The sequence below is a fragment of the Daldinia childiae genome (genome assembly GCF_008694065.1).
Source record: "Daldinia childiae strain JS-1345 chromosome Unknown Scaffold7, whole genome shotgun sequence".
NCBI lineage: Eukaryota > Fungi > Ascomycota > Sordariomycetes > Xylariales > Hypoxylaceae > Daldinia > Daldinia childiae.
The window spans coordinates 1,313,552-1,340,502 of NW_022984648.1; the positions used below are offsets into that span (position 1 = coordinate 1,313,552).

Sequence of the window (26,951 nt, forward strand, 5' to 3'; positions counted from 1 at the left end):
AAACAGACCGAGGCACAAACCATAAGGAGATCGAAGTTAAGACTTACACAAAATCTAAATTATCTTCACCGCTATCCTATAGAGTATCAGACTTGGATGCTTGAGCTTGGCATATCGGTAGTAATAAAATGCGGATATATGCAGAGCAACTATGATCTTCCTAACAGAGCTATAGTCTCAATCCATAGTTATAGGAGTATACACATGATGATGTAATCGTGAGAAGCTTGAATAGGAGTTTACTCAAATAGGTAAGTTATACCTATGCGAGAAAATACCAACTACCAATCACGTAGCAGTATTTCACGTATATATATCATGTATATATAGGTAGGTATGCTTGAGGGTAGGTAATATATCAAATGCGCCCTCTCTAATACGACAATAGTTAGAGATATATCAGGCATACATATACGAAATAATAGAAACGAAAAAAGCCACCCTCAACAACCTAGGAAGATGTCCGAGCTAACATTACAAGCCTCCGCAGATAATCCAAACTATCGGATATTTCCAATAGTTAGTAGAAAAATAAGCTAATTTATCTGGCTTTGATGATTGGTTGAATTTGGAGATACACAACATGAGCCTTAGGTTAATATGATGTACCTACTAAGATTCCAGCTCAGAGGTTTTCATGACCTAAATAACATTAAGATACCTCCTTCCCTCTTACATAGATACTTACATAGATACTTCCGTGACGGTGTGACTTTGCTCTGCAGTCGAGACCAGGAAGGAGCTGTGGAATGCAGCTCGCTTTATGACAAGGATACATGTATTGTAACATTTACAGCAGTTGCAGCAGTTAATACCTCAGAGCTCGTGCTCGAGGTGCATTTTTCTGCAAACTACTACGGTACCTCCCACCTTGACCCCGCCAAACCCCGCCATGCATCTTCCTCCCCTGTCATCATCTCCCCCTACTTTGGGTCAGATATCACCCGTTACTCTTATTATTGTCAGTTTAGAAGTGAATAGTAATGCTCGGGGTTTATAACCCGAACGCAGTTCTAGATTGGACTAAACGTTAGACGTTGCCAATCTCTCAACGAACAACGCCGTCCTTCATGTTTTAACTAGCCTGACCTAGATACTGCACGGTATAAGAGGCCCGAGTTTGAAGCTCAGATCGAGACCCTGTAACCCTGTAGTTGCCCCATCCGGTCAATTCGGACTGGTTTCGGCGAGCCGTATTGGCTGTTTCATCAAACGCAGCTGTTTCCTACAACCGTAGCAACTCAGAGCCAAGAGAGAAAAGCAACGATAGCCTCAATGGATGCTTGTCTAGTGACACCTTGTAGGCTTGTCCCGGTACTTGGCAAGGTGTGAGACAAGCTGATCGTCTCTCAAGGGAAGGGGGACGAGAAGGAGAATAATCCCCTCAATGTCCGCCTCAAGCAACCCATCCCGCTTGCCCGTCCGCGGTCTATGCAAAGCAACTGACCTCTTAGCCTCCACTACCCGTGCTTTTCTATCATATTTGTACTAGACTATATCGAGGGGTAGTGTGCGCAATAAGAAGCTTGGACTAACGCTACCTACTTAACCTTCTGCAATCATTTCTTGGCCCGCAATGTAAGAGGGAAAAAAAAAAACCTTAAGAAGCCTTGAATCTCCTCTTCGAGTCATTACCTTTCACATTTTCTGCCCTCTCCAATTTTCCATTATCTACGTGACACACATAACCGAGACAAAGGCGAATCTCCCCTTATTTACCTCTTTTAGGTGTGCGTTACCTACTCTACATTTATTATAACTTGTGTCCGGTACTATCACATCTCACAATCCTAAAGCCAGCCTAGAGATTCCCTACCTCATACGTCAGCGTAGACGAAGGGGAGAGCTCAAGCCCCAGTTGAGATACCCCACCAAACTAATCTCGACGTCGAGCTCAACAAACCTCCCTCACCTTCTACGTCACACAGCAAGCTTATAATAACAACCCTTGACTACATCGGTTAGAGATAGAACTTCGCTTTTCAACATCTTCGGCTATCCAATATGGATTTTCAAGATATTCAGGATTTAGAGGCGGCTCGCAAAGCCGCTATCAACGATGACAATGAAGAAGTCTTTGAGGAGGACGCCGCGCCGCCGCCAAAAGGAGGCAAGACAGCGCATCATATTCGCGCAAACAGTTCTATTATGCATCTGAACAAGCTGCTGGGTTAGTAATGCTAAATATTCTACACCTATTACTATTCATACTTCATCAGGTATACTAACAAGTCTATCATATTATAGTGGCTAACAGAGGAGAAATTCGTAAGTAGCACTACACATGTGAACAAGATATCTAGATCCTTTTGCTAACATGTAGTAGCTATTCGTGTATGATATCCCAATATAACTTAACTACTATAGCATGTCTCAGGATCCTGATAACTAACTATGGCTTTTTTATTAATTATAATAGATCTTTAGAACAGTATGTAACCCCGCTATGTTTTCAATGGAGCTTCCTAAGGACTAACATGGTAGCTAGGCTCACGAATTATCGCTGCACACCATCGCAGTTTTCAGGTGCGTAGCGCGTCTAATATAGACCATTTTAATGTATTTGAAGCTAATTCTAGTAGTTATGAGGACCGACTCAGTATGCATCGGCAAAGTATGCAGATATCTACCTAGCTATAATAATAGAGAGGAACATTAGAGTGCTAACTTATCTGACTTATAGAGGCCGACGAAGCCTACGTCATCGGAAAGCGAGGACAATATACCCCGGTCGGCGCTTACCTCGCTGGCGACGAAATTATTAAGATTGCCTTAGAACACGGCGCTCAGATGATTCATCCTGGTAAATATTATTTATTATTTATTCCTTATTCCTTTGCATTTGAGTTTAATTCTTATTTCTAACCGATCATAGGATATGGTTTCCTGTCTGAAAATGCCGAATTTGCCCGAAACGTCGAGAAAGCCGGTCTTATCGTAAGTAATCGTCTAGGTTGATCCTAACCACGTTGGAACTCTGACTAAGATGGCACATTGTATAGTTTGTCGGTCCCTCTCCTGATGTTATTGACTCACTTGGTGATAAAGTATCTGCCCGAACACTAGCTATTGCCGCGAACGTTCCCGTCGTGCCGGGAACCGAGGGCGCGGTAGCTGCATTTGAGGATGTAAAGAAGTTCACTGACGAATATGGATTCCCTATCATTATCAAGGCTGCCTATGGTGGTGGTGGCCGAGGTATGAGAGTTGTGCGTGAGCAATCAACCCTCAAAGAATCCTTTGAGAGAGCTACTTCCGAGGCAAAGACGGCATTCGGAAATGGCACGGTGTTCGTTGAGCGCTTCTTAGACAAGCCCAAGCACATTGAAGTCCAACTACTAGGAGACAACCACGGAAACATTGTGCACCTATACGAGCGAGACTGCTCGGTCCAGCGGAGACATCAGAAGGTGGTTGAAATCGCACCCGCCAAAGATCTTCCCGCGGAGACCCGAGATGCCATTCTGGCCGACGCAGTTAAACTGGCCAAGTCCGTGAATTACCGAAATGCGGGTACCGCAGAGTTCTTAGTCGACCAACAGAACCGCTACTACTTCATTGAAATCAACCCGCGTATTCAGGTCGAACATACTATTACCGAGGAAATCACCGGTATTGACATTGTCGCTGCTCAAATCCAAATTGCCGCGGGTGCTTCACTCCAGCAGCTCGGCTTAACTCAAGACCGAATTTCGACACGAGGTTTCGCGATTCAGTGTCGAATCACTACCGAAGACCCATCAAAACAATTCCAGCCAGATACTGGAAAGATTGAGGTGTACAGATCTGCTGGTGGCAATGGAGTGCGTCTCGACGGTGGCAATGGCTTCGCTGGTGCGGTTATTACCCCGTACTATGACTCCATGTTGGTCAAGTGCACATGCCACGGTTCAACCTACGAGATTGCGCGCCGAAAGATTCTTCGAGCTCTCATCGAGTTCCGTATCCGTGGTGTGAAGACGAACATTCCGTTCCTTGCCTCATTACTGACACATCCCACCTTCATCGATGGTAACTGCTGGACAACATTTATCGATGACACTCCTCAGCTGTTCGACCTCATCGGCAGCCAGAACCGTGCCCAGAAGCTGCTAGCTTACCTTGGCGATATCGCAGTCAATGGAAGCAGTATCAAGGGCCAGATCGGTGAGCCTAAGTTCAAGGGTGATATCATCCTTCCAGAACTTCTCAATGCCGACGGCTCTAAGCTTGATACCACACAGCCCTCCACTAAGGGCTGGAGGAAAATTATCCTCGAACAAGGTCCTAAGGCGTTCGCCAAGGCCGTTCGACAGTACAAGGGTTGTCTGTTGATGGACACGACTTGGCGCGATGCCCACCAGTCTTTACTGGCCACTCGTGTACGAACGATCGACCTTCTAGGAATCGCAAAGGAGACTAGCCATGCTCTCGACAACCTATACAGTTTGGAATGCTGGGGAGGCGCTACTTTCGATGTCGCTATGCGCTTCCTCTACGAGGACCCGTGGGACCGCCTTCGCAAGATGCGAAAGGCCATTCCAAATATCCCCTTCCAGATGCTTCTTCGAGGAGCAAACGGCGTGGCTTATGCTTCGCTTCCCGATAATGCTATCGAACATTTCGTCGAACAAGCGAAGAAGAACGGTGTCGATATCTTCCGTGTATTTGATGCCTTGAATGATATTAATCAGCTCGAAGTTGGAATCAAAGCCGTACAGAAAGCTGGTGGCGTAGCTGAAGGTACCGTTTGCTACAGCGGAGATATGTTGAACCCCAAGAAGAAGTACAACCTTGAGTATTATCTCGACTTGGTCGACAAGCTAGTGGCACTGGATATCGACGTCCTTGGAATCAAGGATATGGCTGGTGTGTTGAAGCCTCGTGCTGCGACCCTTCTCATCGGGTCTATTCGCAAGAAGTACCCCGACCTACCAATCCACGTCCACACTCACGATTCTGCCGGTACTGGTGTGGCTTCTATGGTCGCTTGTGCCCAAGCTGGTGCCGACGCTGTCGATGCCGCTACAGACAGTCTCTCGGGAATGACGTCCCAACCGAGCATCAATGCCATTATTGCGTCGCTCGAGGGTTCTGAATTCGACCCTGGTCTAAACCCTGCACACGTTCGTGCTCTCGACACCTACTGGTCGCAACTACGCCTTCTGTATTCGCCTTTCGAGGCTCACCTCATCGGACCCGACCCTGAAGTTTATGAGCATGAGATTCCCGGTGGTCAACTGACCAACATGATGTTCCAGGCCGCCCAGCTTGGTCTCGGCTCTCAATGGACTGAGACCAAGAAGGCATACGAACACGCCAACGACCTCCTCGGAGATATCGTCAAGGTTACACCAACCTCCAAGGTTGTCGGTGATCTAGCTCAATTCATGGTCTCGAACAAACTCTCATCTAAGGACGTTGTTGACCGAGCCGGCGAGCTCGATTTCCCCGGCTCAGTCCTCGAATTCCTCGAGGGCATGATGGGACAGCCTTACGGCGGATTCCCTGAGCCCCTGCGCTCAAAGGCTCTTAGAAATCGCCGAAAGTTTGACAAGCGACCTGGTCTTTACCTCGACCCCGTCGACTTCAAGAAGACACGCTCCGAGCTTACGCAGAAATGGGGTCAGATCACCGAGACTGATGTGGCCTCTTACCTCATGTACCCCAAGGTGTACGACGACTACAAGAAGTTTGTGCAGAAGTTTGGTGACCTCTCGGTCCTGCCGACCAAGTACTTCCTCTCTGCGCCGCAAATTGGCGAAGAGTTCCATGTCGAGCTAGAGAAGGGTAAAGTCCTGATCCTAAAGCTACTAGCTGTTGGTCCATTGTCCGAGAACACAGGTCAACGAGAAGTGTTCTACGAGATGAACGGTGAAGTTCGTCAAGTCACAGTTGACGACAAGAAGGCTAGCGTTGAGAATATTAGCCGACCGAAGGCCAATCCTGGCGATTCCAGCCAGGTCGGTGCCCCGATGGCTGGTGTCCTGGTTGAATTGAGAGTCCATGAGGGCACCGAGGTCAAGAAGGGCGATCCATTGGCTGTGCTCAGCGCCATGAAGATGGTAAGGCTACTACTATTCAAATATTATATTTGCAAAGATTTGTTACTAATACTCGTAATAGGAAATGGTTATATCAGCTCCTCACAACGGCAAGGTATCAGACCTTCAAGTAAGAGAGGGCGATTCGGTCGACGGATCAGACTTGGTGTGCAAGATTGTGAAGCCTTAAACACAATCTATATATGAAAAGGTAAACTACGGGAAATGTATAGCGGAGTAACGGTATCGGGTGCTTGCGAGGCTTTCGGCTGGTGTGTTCCAGGGACGGAGACAGAGTACTCGGGGTCGACGTGGACTTCTCATATGTCCTTTCACCTAAGTTTACTTCACGCAAAAGGGTAAAACACCTGCTTTTATCACTGCAAATATGCGTTCAATTTATCAATTATCTTATTTCTCTGGGTGTGCCTCTTTGCTGTGAAGTTTGAATATGTTGGTTGTCTTAGTCGGACGCGTCAAAGTCTACATCGTCCAGCTGGACGACGGGTAATAACGCCATGTGCAACTTACTGGAGCCGTAAGGCACGAAGCGGGCGTAAAACGGCTTTCCCACGGGTGTCACATCGAATGTACCCGGATCCGCAGCCGTGTCCATGATGACGGGCCAATCAATCTCAACAGCAGCAACGCGCAGCTCGATAGGCGGGGCGCCCAAGTCCCAAATTGGATCCTTAAGCTCGTCGCTGCTAACCTCCAGGACGTCGTCTTTGTGCTCCTCAAACGCACTCGGGCTCGACCCCCGGCTTCTCCGCACGACGTGGATCTGCGTCGGGTCGATGGCAAGATTCCACTTGGCGTCGCGCTTAGGCGTAAGCACGTAGTCGTGGGTGTGGCCGTGCGGATCCGTCGTCGAGGGCGGCAGCACGTTCCCGCTGCGGTATTCTACGGGGGGCACGGCGACGGCGTCGTGCTCGATGGCTAGGGCGTAGAGTAGGGCGCCGTAGTATATGGCGGCGGTGTCGTTGGCGCGGCGCACGACGCGGGGGGTCGTGGATAGACGCAGTGTTGTGGTGCTGCTGCCGGCGGGCACGGAGATGTGTTGGAGGTTGCGGCTGTCGTCAGGGGAGGGGGAGAGGGTTGTGCTGGTCGTGCTGGTCACGCCGGTGCTGGTGTTGGTCGAGCTGGTGCTGATGGTGCTGCGGCTGGGGTGGACCCAGGTCGGGATGCGGATGTAGAAGTCGAAGGGCTGCGAGGCGGACAGGGTGTATGTGAGGGTGTGGCCGAAGGGGTACGTGGTGTTGACCGAGACGAAGACGGGGTTGTCGGAGCCGAGGGTTGCGGCGGCGGTGCCGGGGACGAGGAATACGTGGGCTAGACCGCCGTCGGGGGTCGTGGCGAAGGAGTTGGCGAGGAATTTGGGGTAGGCTTGTGGGTGGTTGACCGTGCAGCTGGAGTTGGGTTAGATGGGGGGTTGGGGTTGGGGTTGGGGTTTGGCTTAGGGGTGGAGGGGGATTGGTTGGTTGGTTGGTTTACTTACCATGGCTATGGAGTTTTAGTTACGGACGAGAGAATGGTTATAGCGAGGGATAGAAAAGAGGGAGGAGGGAGGAGAGTGATAAAGGGAAAAGGGGGACTTACATAGTTTGGCTCGAGGCCGAAGACGTTGGCGTACGAGTTTACGTCCCACCAGAGATCGTCGGTGGTTAAGTTTCGAGACCACGGCTTTGAGCGAGGATTAATTAGACGCGTTGCCTCCTTTCCAATAGATAGGTACATAGAATAGTCAAACATTCGAGGGAAATAGGAAAAAACAACGTGTATACGCACCTGGTTCTCCTGCTGTACATATTGATGAGACCACCAGTCCGGCGAGACGGACACGGGAAACGCGTTAAAAGCAGTCTGCTCAGCCCAGTCGGCGATGTCGTTGTCGCCTAGGTACTGGTAGATATACGCCGAGGAGAACATAACCTCGGCCGCGATGCACAGCTCGGCTCCCCGGCTGGGATTCAGATCGGAGATGTACTCGTCGGCGATGATGGTGCCCGCGAGCGAGCGGTGGTACTCTGCTAGCAAGTCGACGGCTTTCCGGGTCTGCTCCTTGAGGGCTTTGTCTCCGCTGTTAAGGTATAGGGATAGGGGGTATCGTAGTCCTTTAGATGAGTTAGACTGGGTGAAGATTACATGGGATGGGATGGGGTTGTGCTGGTTAGCTCTTGATTTTCATCGTACCTTGTGCCATGTTTACCCCGTGGATGAAGACCCAGCTCAGGTCGAAGGGGGTTGTTTCGTATAGAACATGCGGGTATGCTTCGTCTGTCCAAAATGTTCTCCAGTCTGCTCCCCACTATATTATTTGATATCAGCGAATTCTTTCTTCCCTCATTTCCCTAATAATAACCCCCCTTTTTACGTGCTGTACTCGTATTCGAAAATCTAGATGGATAGGTGACAATAGGAGGAGATCACTCACTAATACTCCCCCCTCTACCATGAGTTCCATAGTCTCCCAGATAATCTCCGAGTTGTTCCGCGGGTATCGCTCTAGAAGCCATTGCAGCGGGATGTGCATCTCATGCGTTCGACCTACTCCAAACCCGGCGGTATCGTAAGTGTCATTACCATGCACGAGGAGGCCAGTGTAGTTATTCTGGAGCACTATGTTGTATAGAGTTAGAAGCATATTCTTAATAAGAGTAGTTATATAGGAGGATGGTATTCTCCTCTGAAAATAGACCTACTGCTATGTGCAAGGACAACATAGCGATGCATAGCATCGACAATACGCTCCGTCTGAGTCGGATCGGCTTCCGCATATTGTATAAGTCCCAGCAGAAGCAAGCACCGCGCCCAGAGTCCCCTCGTAGCTTGCGTAGTCTCCCATCCAATCCAACCGTCCTCTTGCTGGTGGTCAAGGAGATAATCCAGATAGTATTTTACCTGGCCAATAATCCTCTCGTCGCCTAATCCAAAAGCCAACGGGACAAGGCCGTTGAACCAGTAAGGCGAAGCTTCACTATCGACAGATGAGAATCAGTACCTATATATCTCTCTCTCTTGAGTAATTTCCAATTCCCCCGCTGTTTATATAAATCTCGAGTACAAGAACCGACAACCTCAACCGCATCTACAGCTGAATCTCACAAGAGTCAAACAATATAAGATGCAACCTTACTCTAAACCAGAATACTCCGTAGACCCCCCTATATACTTCGAATCATTCACAAAGCGATAGAAATCAAACATGTTCCCCGACAACCCCGCCGCCTCAAGCTCGAGCTGGTCTTTAAACCATCCCAGCGGCTTGACCGAGCCTAGATCCAGCGGTTTATACACCGGCTGCACAACTAATTAAAGCCAGTTAGTCCAATAACTCCCAAACACATATGGAATTCTTTAAGTAACTAGGTTAGTTAGTTAGTTAGTTAGCTTACGTGAGGTCCCATCTTCATACGACGACCTAGAAATCGCAGCCGCTTGAGCACAACCAGCCAATGCCGCGAGGGCAGCACAAGCTCGAAGTAGTAGCACCATAATGAGTAGGATGAGGCTTTAGAAGCCAAAGGGAAGTATACTCGTCAAAGGCCCTCCTCGTATAACTACTACTCGTAACATGCTTGTCTACCTACCTATATATGTATATTCCTGCGGTATAACTTCAGATCGGCCCCTTCCCCTCCTATCGTGGTCAGGCGCCCTCGGCCTAGAACGATGCGACAGATAAGGCGAGGAGAGCGGATGAGAAATATGCGGGCCTATCGGAATGGCACATAACTATCAACCGTCACCCTGCAAGGTTACAGCAAGAGGCCAAACAGGGTTCACTAACATGGTTAATATAGTAGGAAACTTGATAAGCCGTTCAGTTTGCCGGGAACTATAGTGAGACTTGGAGAACAAAACGTCTATTGCATAAAATATCCGCCTATGGTTGTGGTCACAGGTTGCGGAATTATCACTCACGAATACTTCCTATCACTAACAGTTCCCTACGGATTTTATCTTAGCAAAGAAGTCTCATTGTGCTATCTTACAAATACAGCTAAGTGTAATCTCGTGGCCAGACATCCGGCATAGCGGAGGGGATCCGAGTAGCAGACGTCGTGCAGCACTTAGTACAAGCAATCCTGCCCTTTTGACAGCTCTCACATAGTCCTAGTGTCTGCCAAGATCCTTTTCCGACAAAGTTACATTATCGCAAAATCCACAACTTTTTCTATGACGAACTCCAAATATCCACCGCACCCGCCGTCCTCAATCGAGTCACTGGCGACATTAAGTAGAATGCTCGTTAATAAGACGTTCAGAATTTTTTTAGGGGTATCATAAACACCCCAGGTAGTGGTGATGGCGTAGAATTTTATCCTAGCACCATTTAGAAGCCGAAGCCTGTAGCTTGAGGTGCAAAGCCGTTGGGTTGCGCGAAAGGAGCTGGGGAGACTCTTCCGCCGGTGGAAGCAGGTCCAGCGGTAATCATAAGGCGGTTGCCACCAAGGATGGGCGTCTCATCTTCATGCTTCTCCTGAGCTGATTCCTTAGCCTTACGTGCTTCATTGTCGGCCCTGAGCGTTGCAATTTCCTTGGTCTGCTGGCAAAGAAGATTGATCATGTACGGCATGGTGAAGTCGTTTAGACCGTTACGCCACGACAGCTCCAGTACGGTGTCGGGACGGATAAGGTCGTAGCATGCATAGAGCATACCAACATAGCACTCGCGGCTGCCAATGTCGACGAACTAGGAAGATAGTTAGTACAGATAAATTAGTCTGAAGGTTAGAGAAAAGAAACTTACGTAACGGAGGAGCTCCTCGACAACCTCAGACTTGCCGGAAATAGCAGCGGTCTCAATAGCGTCCTTATATAGCTTGTCCTGCTTCGATAAAGCGATCGACTTCTCCCATCTCTTGGTCTTGCGGTAGATATTAGCAGCAATCTGTCTGAAGAAGACAAGATCGTGCTTCTCCAAACGAGAGGCAAGATCAACCGCATCGTAGTTGTCATAGTTCTCTACCGAGTCTCGTAGAGTCTTGTAGTCTTCCTCCTCGATTAAGAGGTCGTTAATAGCATCGTTCACCGTTCGCTTGTTCTGACTCTGTACGTTGAGTAAGAAGGGTTTGATTAACGGTAAGTTATCCGATTTTTGGAACATGCGAACAACCCGGTTGACATCAATGCGCGGGGTAAGAACTTGGAGGAGATCAGTCAAGAGAGACGGATGTTGCTCAAGGTAAAAGTTGATAGCGCGGTAATAGATCTCCAGGTTAGCAACCTTGACGACGATATCCTTGAACTGCTGGTGCTCCCACGAGTTTTGCGCACGCTCCATTACAGCAAGCGCGGCATTGTCGAATTCATCATAATGGTAGTAGCAGAAGACTAGCTCGGGCCACAGATTGGCATCCTCGCAAGCACGAATCAACTTGGGTAGGTTCATTCTGCTCCAGAACAGTTTGATGTGCTCCATGAGTCTCTCGGGGTGGTACTTCGAAAGTGCGATACCCAGCTCAGTGAACATTCCCATGTGAGCACGTTCGAGGCCGAGCCCTTGCTCGAGGAGGTCGATAAGCTCGTCAAAGAAGCCCTCCGATTCATACTGCTTGACAAGGGCTTGTAGTTGCTCAGCATCAACAATCAAGTTGAGACCACAGATCTTCGCAAGTCGGAATTCCTTCTTGGCAACACATGCCGAATGGACCTGGTTCCAGACCTTGATGTTGTTAGCCTTGCGCGCGCATTCGACAGCCGCCTGGTAATCTTCAAGGTGCACAAGTGTAGTAGCAAGCTTAGACCAGTTAGAGATGCTAGTGTAGAAGATCTTTGCGGCCTTGTGAAAGCCTTCCTCGGCAGCTTTATCACCGGACTCTTCGATGTTGGCCACATTAGTACCTCGGAGGAAGTCCTCTAACTCTCCTAGCTGATCCAGTCGGGCGTAACAGAAGGCAAGGCCGGTATCGATCGGAGGTTCACGGAGAGTTTTGCGTGCCATCCGGAGATATTTGACTAGCTCCTCGTCTTTTCCAGCATGGGTCGCGACCTCAATGACTTCGAGGTAGTTGCGAGGATCTTGAGCCCTAATATAGGACTCAATGGCATCTGCCACGCGTAGACCGTCAAGCTGGGCCTTGGCAACTCTGCTCCAAACCTCTGGAACATCGACATCTTCGGCGAATGCGCTAGCGCGGTCGATACTAACAACGTGCTCTACCAAGACTTCAACAGCTGCCGTCTTGTTACCAACCTTCTTGTAGATCTCGAAAGCCTCTTCATGGAGACCGACGTCGATACATAGCTGCGCGCACTCGTCGGGGTTGAATGAGTCGAGGCGGTGGATATAGTCCATAACTCTACCCTTATCCGCCCTCGCAGCAGTGAGGATGAGGAGGTTCTGGAGACTTGGGTTGTCGTTAAAGGGCGAAGGCTCCAAGACTATCTTCTCTAGGAGTTCAATAAGCTCGCCCGGGAGGTCAGATGCCAAAAATGATGCGACAGCCTCAGAAACCTTTGCAGGGTCGCTACATTCAGGGACAGCCGTCGCAACAACCTGGTCAATAACTGACCTACGATGAATGTTGTTTTCGCTCAAGACAAATGTCCATAGCTCACGATCAGAGCGTTCCAAGACGTAGCGAGCTTGGGCACGATACATGGAGTTTTCGTTTGTGATGTTGATCAATTCCAAATCGTTCTGGCCTTTCTGATACGCGATGAACGCCAAGTTCGGGTCTCGCTTCTCGCAGTATTTACCAACACTCAAGGTATCGTACTGGTCGTTCTCCTTGAGGAATTTCTCCGGGTTGTTGTTGGAGTCGATATAGATCTTGGCAAGAGCATTGAAAACTGCCTGTTGTTGATTGCCAGCGGCCAAAGTAGCCTCTAGGAATGGCAACAATAGCTTTAGACGGTTACGGGTTTCTACCTCCTGCACTAGCGCATCAATGGGAATCGACGCAGGGTTGATAGTGGTGAGGAGATTCTTGATCACAGACTCGTCACAGTCAACGTCAAGCAGGCCACCAATGACTTCGGGGGTCCTGCCCGGGTTGACACGCTGCACGTAAACCTCAATTGCGTTGAATCGCTGGTTCTGATACAAGTAGAGGATTAAGTCATGGACGAAATTGTGTTTATCGCAGACAATAATCAACGGGAGCATCTCAGCAAGCTTCGCCTCTTTGAGGAAGTTCTTGACCTTTTCTGGGTTGTAGAAATTGCTGTCTCGGCAAATTCTCTCGACTTCATTGAACTGGCCCATCTTGGTGGCTGCTTCAATATACTTGAAGTGGACATCTGGGTCTTGAGAGAGATTGACGATGCTTCCGAGATAGAAGAAGAGACCTTCATGGGTCTTGTATTTCTCAAAGAGGTCAATCAAGTTAGTAGGACCAAGGAGTTCAGAATATTTGGTCGCAATTTGGACAACCGATTGAAGATTTTGGCGGATATTGGCCTTCATCATGGCGTCGAGGCATTCCAAGGACTGCTCTACTGAAAGCTGGCCAAAATAGTTGACCAGCCAGTCTGCATTAAAGTTCGGAGTACCGGGAATACCGACGATGACTCGCTTGATAGCCGCCGGGTCCTCATAGAGCTCCAACGCCTTTTGATACAATCCGGTCTGCTCACACAAACTTCCAATGCGAGCCTTGTCGAAATGCGAGAATAGGTTGTTGCCCAAGATCGCATCTGCTACCTGAGGTGCGTTCATCAAGTTCATCTCAAGAAGCCTGGTTTGCAAGTGGCCATGCTCCGGCTTGTTCTCCTTGAGCGCCTCGAGCAAGAATGCTGTAGCTTGCTGAACCATGCCTTGTGATTGGAAGACATCGACCACACGCTCGATATCAATCAACGATCCACCTTGGTGACTGGCTAGGGAGGTTGCGAATTCTGCACCACGTTCTGGGTTAACACGAACGATATGCTGCAGCAGAGTAATCCAGTCCGGCTGGTAACCAGTCTGATCACAGTAAGGCAGGATCTTGTCGAACTGGCCTAGTTCAGCAAATGAGGCAACAACTTTGTGAGGAGCATTAGCTTTTAGGTAGACTGCCAAAGCCAAATTGACATCATGTGGTCGAACTAAGTCACCGAGCTCCTCAGAAAAGTCCAGCTTGCCTTCCTTCGCCCACTTCTCGAGGAGATGCTTGCGATTTTGCGATAGGACAGGCACAGCAAGTTCAAGAGTCTCAGTCTTGTTCAAGGGGGTAGTCTTGTCAAGAAGCATTCCGAAGTATTGAAGGATATAGGACATTTTGCCCGGAGGCGCAGGGAGGTTCTTGAATTTGTTGATTGTTTCCGTAGTTCGTAAGAAGCCCCGAGGAGAGTTGGCCGCAACCCTTGCAGCACCATCGTAATCGCCCGAGTTGAACAGCTGGTCAAACTGGCGTACATAGAGCTGATCTGCACCAGGAAGTCCAGCTCGAGAAGCCATCTTGACCGCAATCTCAGTGTTTGCCGGGTTTTGAAGGAGATAGTCAACCATAGTTGTTTCGTCAACTGACACGAAGAGGACTTGACCCTTCCTGTTGATACCAAGAATACCAGTCGAGTCGGAATCGGCACAAGTCGTAAAGATAGTCTCGCTCGAAATTCGATTCATGAAGATGGTGCTACCAGTCTCCAAATCATAGAGGTGGATGAATCCGTACTTTGTTACCATGTAAACAATGCCGTATTTCTGGGAAACTTGCATAGCAACAGGGAAATCGTTCGTGGCTTCGGGAGGGAAGAAGATGTCGACAGCCTTCTTCTGGAAGGGCTTGTTGCCTTCGGGGTGATCGATCTCAACGATATGCAGCTTAGCGCCCGTAGCGGTACGAACTGCGAAAGAGAAGACCTTGGTATCTGCGGGCTCGCCTTCTATCCTAAGGGTACCAAATGTGGCTGCGTGACCTTCGATCGCTTGGCTGATACCTCTATCCTTGGAGTACAGTTGTAAACTGCCGACTACACGACCTGATTGCTGAGAAATACCAACAACGGCCATCCACTTGCCGTCACTGTTAGTTCGATAGTTTATAATTTGACAGCCCTAATTCGATAGTAGTTAGCTAGTAAGCTCCTCAAAGATAATTAGTAAAAGTAATAAGGCCAACATACGTTCAAGTTGGCATTGCGCTTAAAAACTTCAACAGGAGCAGCTTGAGTGTTATCATAGATATCCCAGTGAAACACTGAGGTCTCCGTGACCAAACCTAGGGTAGACTCGCTAACCCACTTCCAGAAGACGACATCTTCGTTCATCGTAGCAGACTTTAGCTTTGCTTTCTTCTCTAGGTCGAAAATCTGTAGTGTTCTCGATTGTGCTCGGAGGGCGATGATCTGCTTCGACCAGTGCATGATAGCACTGTCGGCCTTGATGGGTCGGCGTGTGACACTGTTCCCTTGCTTAAGATCAATAATGACGACTTCGGGTTGCGCTGTCTCGCTCTTCTTTTCTCTTATGCAGATGAAGGCATCGGATTCTAAGGTCTAATGTAACGAATGTTAGACTTGAAGCTTTGGAACGTTAACAACAATGAGGGATTGCTTACGCAGGAGTTGAACCCAACGGCGCTCTGATCAACGCCGACATTGGCGAGCGTCAACAGCTCCTGGAACTTAATAGGTAACGGAGCCATGATTCCAGATCACATGGGTTGGTCAAGACGGCGATGGTAAAGCGCAAACGCAGTATCGAAATAGAGATTGTCGAAAACTGGGTAGCTATCCCATAAACAGTGCGCCCAGTTCAGCCCAATAACGATTGTGTCCGAGGAACGCGATCGTGAATGAGCTGAGGCTAGGTAAATGTGTACAGGAAAGGGGTGGAAAGGAAGGTATTAAGGTGCTAAATTAGCAGAAGAGACCTCCAGGGATTGATTATGTAGGGGAAGAGAGTAAGTAGAGGAAAACACGCGTGCAGGCGTCAATGGGGACGTCGTTTAAGTAGGCACGGTGATGAGGTCAAGTATTGTACAAATGTGGATGGAGTAGAGAAGGTGCAGGTTGGTTAATCAGTGGTAGGTAGTAAGAATTTCTAGGAGGAAAGTGGACGTGTGTACGAAATATGGTGATCCCTTTCCAAATGTTACGGGATACTTGTTCGGAAGGAGCACCTGAGGCTGCCAGTCATGTACCTGACGTCGTGCACGAGCCACGTACATTCAGCTATGCCGTTACGTACCGATTGCCAGGGTAGGTGCAGCTCCAGGCAAGAATTAAATTGCTATTCAGGTAAGTACGATACATCGTCATCCTAGTACCACTTTCCGTTTGCTTGAAATCATTTATATCAAAACCTTAGGCTTTGGAGGTATCAATCACATTGCTTTGGTCATCCAGTGTCTCAATACTTGCCGCAAAGCTACAGTACCTCTATACGGATACCTTTAAGTAAGTTACCTGGATACATTATATAGCCTTTAGATATCCTATAACAGGCATTCATATAAGGAGACTCATCATTGGTTTACACAAGGTCCTAGCAAGCAAGTGAGACTTTACTATGGAGAACTAACAACACCTATATCAATTCTAAATGTCGAAACCCGATTTTCCGCAGGCAACACTAAGTTATGCTAGTCGATAATTCAATAAATCCAAGTACGCTTCCGCTTCGATTGGCATTTGAAATGGTCCCGGGAACTCTTAAAGTACCAAAGCTATGAAATAGTCAACTGAAGCATGAGTGAATGATCCAGTTCAGTTTCAGGCCTAAGTTGTAGGATATGTTAAATATCTCCTTCTATAATCGTCACATATCAATTCATAGAGACAGAAATACTACAGCCCTTCAACAACCTCTAAAGACGTGCTACTCCAGCGGCTATCATAGGGCATCGTGAGCACTAAGCTCTATTTACATATAATCAACAAGAATGATCAACTTCACCTATCAATACTTACACGTCTACACAAACATTAAATGATATGCATGTACGTTCAATCATTGCGATCCTCCCCATCATCCCCGAAAGGATGGGAAGCACCGCACCCAAGATTGTTCGTTGGGAGTTAGTCTCCATTCTGTCCGAGAACTTCAGTGGTCGTGGGCCACTGCAAAAGAGAGGAAACCTCGCACCAAATATCGTGTCTCGAGAATGTGATTTTTTGCGTTGTTCATTTTTGAATGAAGAAAAAAGAAGAAATTTTCCCCATCGCAGAAATTCTTCAAAATTTGTAGTAGCTCAGCCACTCCACCCTAGTCGATAAGCCACTTATCAGCCCATTTAGGTGGGTCCGTACCTATAGACTATAATTAGGTACATAGGTACATCCGCATCAGAAGCTCCGAATATCGCGAACTCCAAGCTTGTTCGTTCATCGCATATCCCACTTTATTTGGGTAGCTTTCACACAACCTATTCAGATCAAGATATTTTTACCTCTAGGATTAGCATATTTCAGTATATGACATGGCGGGAGTCACGGCGAATGCAGCCCAAACACTCCCGAGATTTCTACTCCCTCGACTGAGCTGGATAGGATCTACTGGGTCTTCGCAAGTATTGCGAGCTGCGACTCTACCCGCAGAGAACCGACGGTCATGGCAAGGGTATGGGACAGCCTCGTTCCACTCACTTCGAGAGAAACCTCAGTATATATCGGGTAATGCAAGGACGAGACCATCTATTCTACTTCAGAATCCGGATTTACGAAGATCATTCCATGCTACAGCGCCGCGGGGCAGAGACCACCACTTTGATACCCTGAAATTTGTCCAACGACTACAGAGCGATGGCTTCACAGAAGAGCAATCTGTTGCAATGATGAAGGTTTTGAACGATGTGATCCAGGAGAGGCAAGCATTAATAAATGTTCTTGGTTAGCTGCCGCCGCTAACACGCCAGCTAGCATACAAAACCTAACTCGGACGATGGTATTGCGCGAAGATGCTGCCAAAGCAACATACACGCAAAAGGTAGACTTTGCAAAGCTTCGCTCCGAGCTTCTCTCCGCAGACAGCACCGAGTCGAACACAACCCGCGCTGCCCACGAGCGACTAACGAACGATATCACCAAGTTGAATAACCGTCTGCGAGATGAGATCGGTCGAACGCAGGCGTCAGTGCGGCTAGATTTGAACCTGGAAAAGGGTCGGATACGAGAAGAGGCTGTAAGCCAAGAGTTGAAGATTAAAGAGACGGAGACTAAGATCGAGCAAGAAGTTGCTGCCTTAAGAGAAAAGCTAGAGCAAGTCAAGTTCCAGACGCTCCAGTGGTTGATGGGTGTCTGTACGGGTTTTGCGGCATTGTTGCTTGGTGCTTGGAGATTGCTCATGTAAAGGCATACGCGCGAATATCCAGCACCACAATAGCACACTGGTTGTTCGTATCATTTGGGGTATTAAAAATTAAAGACTTCCAGTCGCAAGACGAGTGGGAATTATATAAGGCAGAGATCAAATCCATGAGGATAGATCCGACCAACAGTATTTTCCATGTACATATTCCTTGTCCAATAAATACAGTTATTGGTACAACACGGTGTAAATTCCCTGTGCGCAGCCAGCCTCGGGTCTTGCCAACACGTATTTGGCAGAACCGCCCCCAGTCCCCAACCCTATGTAATACCAAAGGCAAGGTTTATGATGCAAGTGAGTCAGTCAGTCGCCGGCGAACACACAATCCCAACAACCCATTAAGAAGGTAGCCCGGTGTAACCTACTGCCTGTTCTGTGAAACTATACTAACTTATCATAAGTATAGCCTTAGGCCTCCATGGTTACATCAGTAGTTTACTACTGGGGCTATGGCCCTCAGATAATCCCAAGTTCTAGCTCGTATGTTCAACTTTCGTATTAAACACAGCCCTCTTCTATGCATCGGAACTTAGAACATACATACACAATAAACTTGTGGTCTGGTAGTGAACTGTCAGGTTAACTTACCTGTGCAGCAGTACTATTCTCGTGCCCCCTAATGGTCTTGTCCGGCAACCTTATTCTAGGGGTACTTGTGTCTTGAGTTTGAGTACTACCGTTCCTATATAGCTTAGCACAAAAATGACATATCTGAGTCATCCGATTCCCGAGAAAGAGACTGTAACTCCTCAAGTTGATGTTATTTTCGTGTTCTAGTAGCCTCGGGGAGTCTTCACTACACCACGCAGGTACTAGGCTACACTATAATTATATGATACCTTAACAATCACCTTAAAGATAGTAACTTAACTCGATCCTCCTTTCGTAGAAATATACAACTCATTGATAAGTTAAGTATATACCTTCTTTTAACCTTATATAAATACACGACATCGTAAACTTTAGCTGTGACATAGAGGCTGTATCCTAATGTTCGGTTTTTAATACATATCAAACTCGATTATGTTATGAAATTCAATAAAGGGGTAATGATTCTCTTGGTCATGTATATTATTTTACGATAATAAACCGATATAACTTTTTATTGCCATTATTGAAAGTTAATCAGGTTACTAGTTAAGTGTTGCGATTATAGGTGTATAGTGTAAACTAATGGAATAGCCTCGAAAGAAACGAGAGCACCGAGTTTATGTAAGGCAAAGTCTATTATGAATACCCCTTCGAATCGAGTCATACTAATACTCCCTGGACTTGTCATTTTGCTACCTAAGTAGGTATGGGGTATGCAATACGGAGTTTAATATTATTAGTTAAGTTCTTTAACAGTTATATTTCGCGTCCAAGAGTTATCAATAGAAGAAATCCTAACTTTATCTCTTATAATTGGTTTCACTTTATAATTTTAGGGCGTTTAGTCTGTATCTCCCTTTTGATTATATCCCTATATACCTAAGACATCAAAGACATTTAGGATTTAGCACTGTCATTTTGGGTACGTATTTACAAGAGAGACACATGACAACCTACATACTCTTCTCAATTCATGCTTTATGCTGTATGAGATTCATTAATCGTGCCTTTTTCAAACATGAATCGTAAGAGGTTACCAATTCCCTGTTGGCAAGTGGAGCAGGGAAGTGTTAAAAAAAGGAAGATATCTAAAGTAGTGCTTCGTATGCCAAGCTTCTATAGGCCTGAAGGAGGAATGCTTGAAATGTGGGGTGATGTTGTGCTACGCGGCAGAAGCAATACGTACCGAGATAAACCCCATGGACATCTGTGGGGCGTTCTAGGTTTTTCCATCTGATCGGCTCGAGCAATCGGTTCTGGATCTTATATTCCGTTTGCTGGGGTCCGAAGGCGTTTAGCGGTATGCTAGGTTGGCTAGGTTGGCTGGCTAAAATGTCTCGATTACTATGTTGCTTTCGCGCCCAAGCAATAAGTCAGGTATTTCCGGTAGTGATGCAAGTTTTGCTCAGCCTCTCCCAGTGTTCGTCATCTTGCGTTGTTAGCTTATTTAGACCGCGATATGTAGGGCTATCGGACGTAGTGTATATGATACCGAGGTGCCACTTGTGGGTGATTATGGATCATGTATGTTCGTACCTACATACATGTACGAAGGGTAAGACGATGAGGAAGAATAGGTTAAGATTATCTCCTATGACAAGGTTAGGACTTTGATGTCAGACGACCTTTAACCGTTTAAGTTTATGCTGTGTCAATGTACGCAGAAGTAAGTTCCCAACACACTTGAGCAAGTCTACCTCAAGTAAGTATACTGCATAGATGCTAGGTACCTGCATGAGTATTGGCTAGTGAACAATACATATAAGTACATGGCTGCCGCCCCGCAGTTTGACATTTCCCATCTCCTACAACCCATTTTTTCCTCTACATACTCTACTAAAATACCTACAATAACCTCCTAACCTACCTACAATACATACCTACCTACCTCCTGCATGCATCCTAATATTTAAGCTACTTCCTACAGCAGCACAACTTGCATCAGAAAGTGTGGTATTTTGTGTTGATCCTCTTCAGAATTAAACGCTACCTAACTTTGAATAATAATTTTATTATGTTATATACATAATCGTTGTAATTCCACCCGCAATTCCTCCCGCATTCTTTGTTAGCAGCCTGTTTCTCTGTTTCGAACCACACAGCACTACCTGAATCTCGGCTTCCGTCATTTCTGATCTTGTCTAGCATTTAGCAATTACTACAGGTTCCTATTGGTAATTGCTAAACGGATTTGTTCGCAAGTACGTATATTCGAAGGCATCTAAGTGGGAATATCGACATTGAAACATTGAAACATCGTTGTTCAACAAGAAAAAATACCCTTACTTGAATAGCGTCACCACAAACCCTACTTAACCTACTCTTAAACCATTCGCGACGAGACACGTTCTCTCCCTTCGTTATCCTACCCTAACTCGACTCGCGGATCGAATCGAATCGTTCCTAATCGCCCCCACATCCTCTACGCGCATTCTCGTTCGCCGACCGCCGAATTTCGCACCAACCCACCAAGCAAGCAACCTTACCCATTGACTTATCGCACGAAGACGAACAGCTATTATATTGCCCCGAGAGGCTACATTAATCACAGGTCTTGCAAATGACGTTCCGCAATAAGTTTACTCGGCGGCTGAATGACAGCGTGAGCCCCCATTACAGAAGAAGTCCTTCCCGCAGACTGCGCTCAAGAAGATCTCAGTTTTCGCCCACACCTTCGCCCACGCAGGCGTACCTTTCCTGTGAGAATTTATATCCGATCTACGTCTTTTACGCCTTTATGTACTGACTAAACTCTCTAGATCATGACATTCTTCGTATGCCTCTCGGTCCTATTCTCACCTTTTTTTGGCAATGCTAACTCTCAATGCCTAGTCACGTACGAGGATATCAAGGCGCTTAAGAATGACTGGTTGACCGACAACGTAAGCTTCCGCCGTGAAATATGTAATTGATTTTTAAGGGTTACTGACGAATTTCCCTTGTAGAACATTGCCTTCTGGGAAGAATTCCTGGAACGTGAAGTGCTTTCGAAGTACCCCCAAGCACACATCGTCCTCCTCCGACCGTCGATGACTTTCCTCCTGATGAAGAATAAGGATACCGAGATGGTTCGATCCGCCTTACCTGACTTCCGACAGATAACGCACATATTTCTCCCTATTAACGACAACCGAAACGTCTCACAAGCCGAAGGTGGAAGTCATTGGTCCTTGCTCCTTGTGAGTATCATCGATGGCGTTTCATTCCACTACGATTCGCTAGACGGTTCAAATAACGCCGAAGCTTGGGAGGCATCTAAGCGATTATCCAGCGTACTCGGCAGATCCCTACGATTCCATTATCTACCCGACTCGCCGCAGCAAGAAAATGGAAGCGATTGTGGTGTCTTTGTCTGTATAGTCATGCGACACCTACTTGTCAAGCGTCTCCTGGCCGTCAATGCCGGGGAGAAGATTTCCATGAGCATGGCCCACAAAGCTATCGATAGTATCGGAGCTCGTAAGGAAATGCTTAAGATAATCGAGAATCTGCGCAAGGAGGGAGAGCGAAGGCGTCTCACACCGAGCAATACGCCACCCCGAATCGAATAGAGTTCGGTGGGTATGTTGATTAACCAGATCGACCACCGGTTTATACCATCAGTACACTGTCACCTCGCCCGCCTAGGTGTCGTCCCTCGAGCCTTGTGGTTTTGTGATTTATTATTCGACATCCCTAGGCACGACACTTGACCGCGGCTGTTTCGAAAAGTATTTCTACAGTCGTGTCCATCTTGCACCTGGTGTATTCTGTGTTGCTGAAATCACGTTTATAGCGACTTGTGTACTACTTGAAGCGAGGCCCTTTAGGACTTGCGGGGAGTATAAAGGATGCGGAATCAGGGTTACTTGCATTGTTCATGTCTGCATACTACGGACCAGGGAGGGATTTGGAAACAGCGATTTGTGATTTGTTTGAATTTTCTCTGGCATCGATGGGTGGATAAATACCATTATGAGAAATGTATTATTTGATAACTAAGCAGTTAAAGCGTGTATTTACAGTCTACCAATGCGTGATGGCCAGGATAAAGTGAATTATAGCGTGACATTTGATATTCTTCTAGCTAGAGACTTGGTTCTCGAAAGCGTTGACAGCGAATATAACAGGCACAGTCATTAAATTTCGGCGAGATACCGTTGAAGCTACCTCAATGATAAGCACAACTCCGAACTCCAGATTAATATGAAGCCATCGTAACTAGAACAGGTGTCTTAGTGATACTATTTCTGGACGTCCACAAACGCTCTAAGTGCTACCAGCCGCCCCATAGTAAAACACCCTCGTGGGGTTTCGTACGGCGTACACCTTATTGGCACATAACTGGCAAATCTAATGGTGTAAGTAGTATTCCCTCAAGACGGACTAACGAGGCCGGGACGGGTAGATAAACCCTAGTCCCTCGTTGGTTGTCCTATAAGGGATATCAAACTTGCTGCGGATATAACAGCGAGGCATGTATACTGTTCCCTCGATTTGTGACTGTCGAAGAGTGATGTTAGCGCAAGTTGATAGAAACACATAACACATGGATGGTGTTCTTACCCAACATCAGCCATACCCTCGCGTCTCGACCATCTTGGAGTGATTATTCACTGATGTTACTGCGACCCCCTTCATTTCCCATCCTGCCTCTCTACAAACGCCGGATTCTGCTCCATAGTCGCCGAGATAAAGCCTCGCAACGCCGCCCAGCGATTCGTCGTCGACACCGGCGCCATACTCGCATCCCGGCCCTGCGAAACCACGCCGCTATCCTCGCCCATAGCAGTACTACTACTCTGCTCCACATCCATCTGCTTCTCCGCAACAGCACTCAGCCTTGCAAGACTAACCCCAAACCTCTGCACCTCGCCCTTGACAACCCTCTCCTTCCTCTTCAGCGCGCCAGGCCGACTCTTCAAGCTCCGATGTCTAATCTTGCCCTCCCTCATCTGTCTCAGGCCCTCCTCCGTCTCCCCGTCCGCCAATAAGTCCGGCAGAGCATCCGCCAGCGAGTCGAGATTCGCCACGAGCTTGTTGTTCGGCCGCCGGCGTCTAGGCGTTTTCTGGTTCGCCTTTTCGATGCGCGAGACGAAGGACGCGTGCTTGATGGTCCGCTTGTCTTTCTTCGAGTTGGAGAACGAGTCGCTTGTCCCCACGGCGTCGGGCCGCGGTGCTTTGCGCGGCGCGTATGGCTCTGGTCCTGAGCGGGCGGCGAGTTTGGGGCGGAGGGAGCGCCGCTTGGAGGGGACGACTGGGGCCTGGGGTGGTTGTTGTTAGTATGGGATTGAGGGAGCGATTATGCGAGCTTGAGAGAAATACCATATTTTAAATTGTATTATTTACAAAGCCGAGAACTTGGGTATGTTAAAGCAGGTATTGGTACTTGTTGAATATGAAGGGTGGCTTGTTGAGGATTTAGAAAATGGACCGAATAGTGATAGAAATTCTAGTGGGGTTGTTATGTAATTGTCTACACTATCTCTTATCGGGGAACTATTTAAATGGTATTTTATACGCAAGTACGTTACTAATTATCTACTAATAAAACACATTAGAAAGCTCGCCTTAAGATAATTCATTTAGTCTACCTACCTTTTTTATAGGTAGGTATTATTACATGTCTTTAACACACTTCCTCATAGACATTTTATAGTGAATATTCCCATGACGATAACTACCCGAAATCCAAATCAATTCTATATCGGCGGCCATACCTAGCCTTAAAACTTCCCGAACGCCTCGCCTATCTCAGTTTACAACACACGCCTTGGCCATTATGAATTCTAATACAATTAAGATTTTACTCCCCGGCGCCCGTATATCTTCTCTAGCAATCCAGTAGTAAAACATGCAATACTACAAATACTTAAGTTTTCTAGTGGCAAATACAGCCACCATTGCACTACAGGCCCCAATGAACAAGCATACGGAAATAGCATTTGGCCCGTCGGTACTGTGGTGCTCATCTGGGTGTGCGTTATGCGCCAACTCGGGGCTCTTGCCTGGTTCAAGGATACTGAAGATGATAGTGCTGAGAATTGTGCCGATGAATTGTGGGATCGTTGTATAGATGTTCAGGATACCGAAATAAACACCGGATAGCTGACCGGATGAGCCCGACTTCGACGTGGCGTGCAAACCCTCTGGATCGAGAACGGAAGGGCTGGCCGGATCATTCAAGTCCTCCAACTCCACGTTTGAGTCATGCGACAGACGACGGTACGATGAGTTGGAGGACCCAGTTGCGCCACTAAGCTTATTGACCTCGACTCCGAGGAATGCCGAAGGCGCCCATGATGCTATATTCCAAGGTCTATAAAGAATTAGATGTTAAAGTCAGGACATCTTAGGAATATACAAGACACTTACAATCCGCATAGGCAAACGAGGATAGTCGCAAACCTAAAGCTATGGGCAAATGGTGCGAAGATCATTGCTCCTGCAAAGGTTGCATGGGCGCACATCCACGCAGTTAGAAGGTCTGGCTTATACTTATTGAATCTCTCCATGACGCCCCGAAGACTCTGGGGAGGGCGCCGGGTATAACTTTCATCATCTGGTGATCTAATAACCATTGGCAGAATCCATGACCCGAAAAAGGTGATGACGGAATAGATAATAAAGGCCTCGCTTCCAACTCTACCTATCTCCCCAAGCGCATCCCCCGAGTCTTTTGCATCATGCGGCGTATCGTATCGAAAGTAGGTCTCGCCTATCCACGTTGTACTGTAGAAGAGAAAAGGGAACCATCCAATCCAAGCCCAAAATTGCGCCATACAGATTGCTCGTATGCGAGGCGGCAGATTCACAATAGTCGACCAGATTTGACTGATAACCTTAAAACCCCCATCATTCCTACGAGGATCATGCCTTGGAGCGATCAAAATCCTCTCTGTTACGGCCCAGGCAGTAATTCCACACGTCAAGACAAGACCCAGCGCGGCAATAACAGTCAGCTGTTTGAACTGGGTATCGCCTAGGGATGTTCCAAGGAGTGAGGGCAAATCGACAGCGCCGGTCGCATAGGCAATTCCATGGCCAATGGCTGACATTCTACTACCTGTTGATAAAGTTAGTGTGTATTAATGAGACGGGCATCATGGTTCTTTACCCCAAGCAGATCCCGTTTGCTGCTTGTCGATCGGAAGTGTGTCAACGACGAGACTCCTTGCCGCCGACATTACTAATAGTATTGTTAGCACGTAGCAACGCAGAACGCATCCAAGCGCAAGTATCATGTACTAACCGGCGTTAATAGAAAAGTCAACTGCATATATCGACAACACGGCGGCGGATATTGTGAAGGTTTGCGCCACCTTTTCGTCGGGAACGAAGTATCCTACTATCTCCTTTGTGAAACCCAAAGTGAGGAGACACAGAGAAGAGAGTATAGCGCCAATCACGATAAACGGTCTACGTCGTCCCCATTTCGATGTCGATTCGTCTGCTAACGCGCCGACTATCGGCTGCACGATAAGTCCAGAGAGCGGCCCAGCGATCCAGACCAAGGATGTTTTACTTTTCGTCAATCCGAGAGAAAGGAGGTAGGGGGTACAATCTAAACGCAGGAGCCATTAGCCCTTGTCTCATATTGAAGCCATTGGGGAAACTTGCATGTTTGCTCTACACCCCAAACGAATCTACGCGCAACAGTGAAGTCAGCATCCACCGTCTCATCCTATAGGTGTGATATTTGCGACGTACGTAATGCCGATGGTGTTGAGTGTCAACAAGGCCATACGCACTGCTTCAGTACTCCCCTTGATAGAGGGTTGACCTGACCATCTTGGCATATTGTTCCGTTTGTGAGGGCCACGAGCCCGGCGTTCGTCGTACTCGAGTTCGCGCTGAAAGCCCTCTGTCAGCTATACGCGACGCTGATATTGAAGCCAACTTTTTAGAATTGCTACGGAATTCGAGGTTTCGTACACGTCTAATTTGACCAATAATGCTCCTAAATTATCGATACTAAGGGGTAATTTATATTGTTAACTAGTCGTTGTTACGACCATGGTGAATTAGAAAAAAGCTTGGAGGAAAGCTGGCTTTCTCGGCTTGTCTCGTGAGACTTCAATGTTGCGAGATGAATGCATAGGTAAAGTTTAGGAGGT

At 47.4% G+C, this 26,951-nt stretch overlaps 7 protein-coding genes across 7 annotated transcripts; 3 read left to right on the forward strand and 4 right to left on the reverse strand.

The window, feature by feature from the left end:
- Window positions 1-2,004: 2,004 nt before the first annotated feature.
- Window positions 2,005-6,213, forward strand: GL218_06651 (Pyruvate carboxylase; the record flags this gene model as incomplete). Its single annotated transcript, XM_033583376.1, has 10 exons — window positions 2,005-2,170; window positions 2,248-2,268; window positions 2,327-2,334; window positions 2,420-2,431; window positions 2,489-2,526; window positions 2,583-2,614; window positions 2,684-2,803; window positions 2,876-2,937; window positions 3,003-6,044; window positions 6,106-6,213. 10 exons carry the CDS (start codon window positions 2,005-2,007, stop codon window positions 6,211-6,213), a joined length of 3,609 nt encoding a protein of 1,202 aa, XP_033433533.1.
- A 273-nt stretch (window positions 6,214-6,486) lies between these two features.
- GL218_06652 (uncharacterized protein) lies at window positions 6,487-9,518 on the reverse strand (the record flags this gene model as incomplete). The annotated part of the gene is made up of 9 exons (XM_033583377.1): window positions 6,487-7,432; window positions 7,522-7,526; window positions 7,623-7,706; window positions 7,812-8,137; window positions 8,217-8,331; window positions 8,458-8,642; window positions 8,726-9,000; window positions 9,160-9,331; window positions 9,419-9,518. 9 exons carry the CDS (start codon window positions 9,516-9,518, stop codon window positions 6,487-6,489), a joined length of 2,208 nt encoding a protein of 735 aa, XP_033433532.1.
- Window positions 9,519-10,359: 841 nt separating this feature from the next.
- GL218_06653 (putative clathrin heavy chain) lies at window positions 10,360-15,601 on the reverse strand (the record flags this gene model as incomplete). The annotated part of the gene is made up of 4 exons (XM_033583378.1): window positions 10,360-10,719; window positions 10,777-15,012; window positions 15,081-15,452; window positions 15,515-15,601. The coding sequence occupies 4 exons, from the start codon at window positions 15,599-15,601 to the stop codon at window positions 10,360-10,362; spliced, it is 5,055 nt and encodes a 1,684-aa protein (XP_033433531.1).
- A 1,776-nt stretch (window positions 15,602-17,377) lies between these two features.
- Window positions 17,378-18,246, forward strand: GL218_06654 (Protein FMP32, mitochondrial; the record flags this gene model as incomplete). Its single annotated transcript, XM_033583379.1, has 2 exons — window positions 17,378-17,763; window positions 17,817-18,246. 2 exons carry the CDS (start codon window positions 17,378-17,380, stop codon window positions 18,244-18,246), a joined length of 816 nt encoding a protein of 271 aa, XP_033433530.1.
- Window positions 18,247-21,415: 3,169 nt separating this feature from the next.
- On the forward strand, window positions 21,416-22,406 carry GL218_06655 (NEDD8-specific protease 2; the record flags this gene model as incomplete). The annotated part of the gene is made up of 4 exons (XM_033583380.1): window positions 21,416-21,554; window positions 21,615-21,629; window positions 21,688-21,737; window positions 21,801-22,406. The coding sequence occupies 4 exons, from the start codon at window positions 21,416-21,418 to the stop codon at window positions 22,404-22,406; spliced, it is 810 nt and encodes a 269-aa protein (XP_033433529.1).
- A 1,065-nt stretch (window positions 22,407-23,471) lies between these two features.
- On the reverse strand, window positions 23,472-24,162 carry GL218_06656 (uncharacterized protein; the record flags this gene model as incomplete). The annotated part of the gene is made up of 2 exons (XM_033583381.1): window positions 23,472-24,098; window positions 24,160-24,162. 2 exons carry the CDS (start codon window positions 24,160-24,162, stop codon window positions 23,472-23,474), a joined length of 630 nt encoding a protein of 209 aa, XP_033433528.1.
- Window positions 24,163-24,696: 534 nt separating this feature from the next.
- On the reverse strand, window positions 24,697-26,852 carry GL218_06657 (General alpha-glucoside permease; the record flags this gene model as incomplete). The annotated part of the gene is made up of 7 exons (XM_033583382.1): window positions 24,697-25,153; window positions 25,210-25,900; window positions 25,952-26,023; window positions 26,087-26,398; window positions 26,455-26,480; window positions 26,545-26,705; window positions 26,847-26,852. 7 exons carry the CDS (start codon window positions 26,850-26,852, stop codon window positions 24,697-24,699), a joined length of 1,725 nt encoding a protein of 574 aa, XP_033433527.1.
- Between the last annotated feature and the right edge of the window lie 99 nt (window positions 26,853-26,951).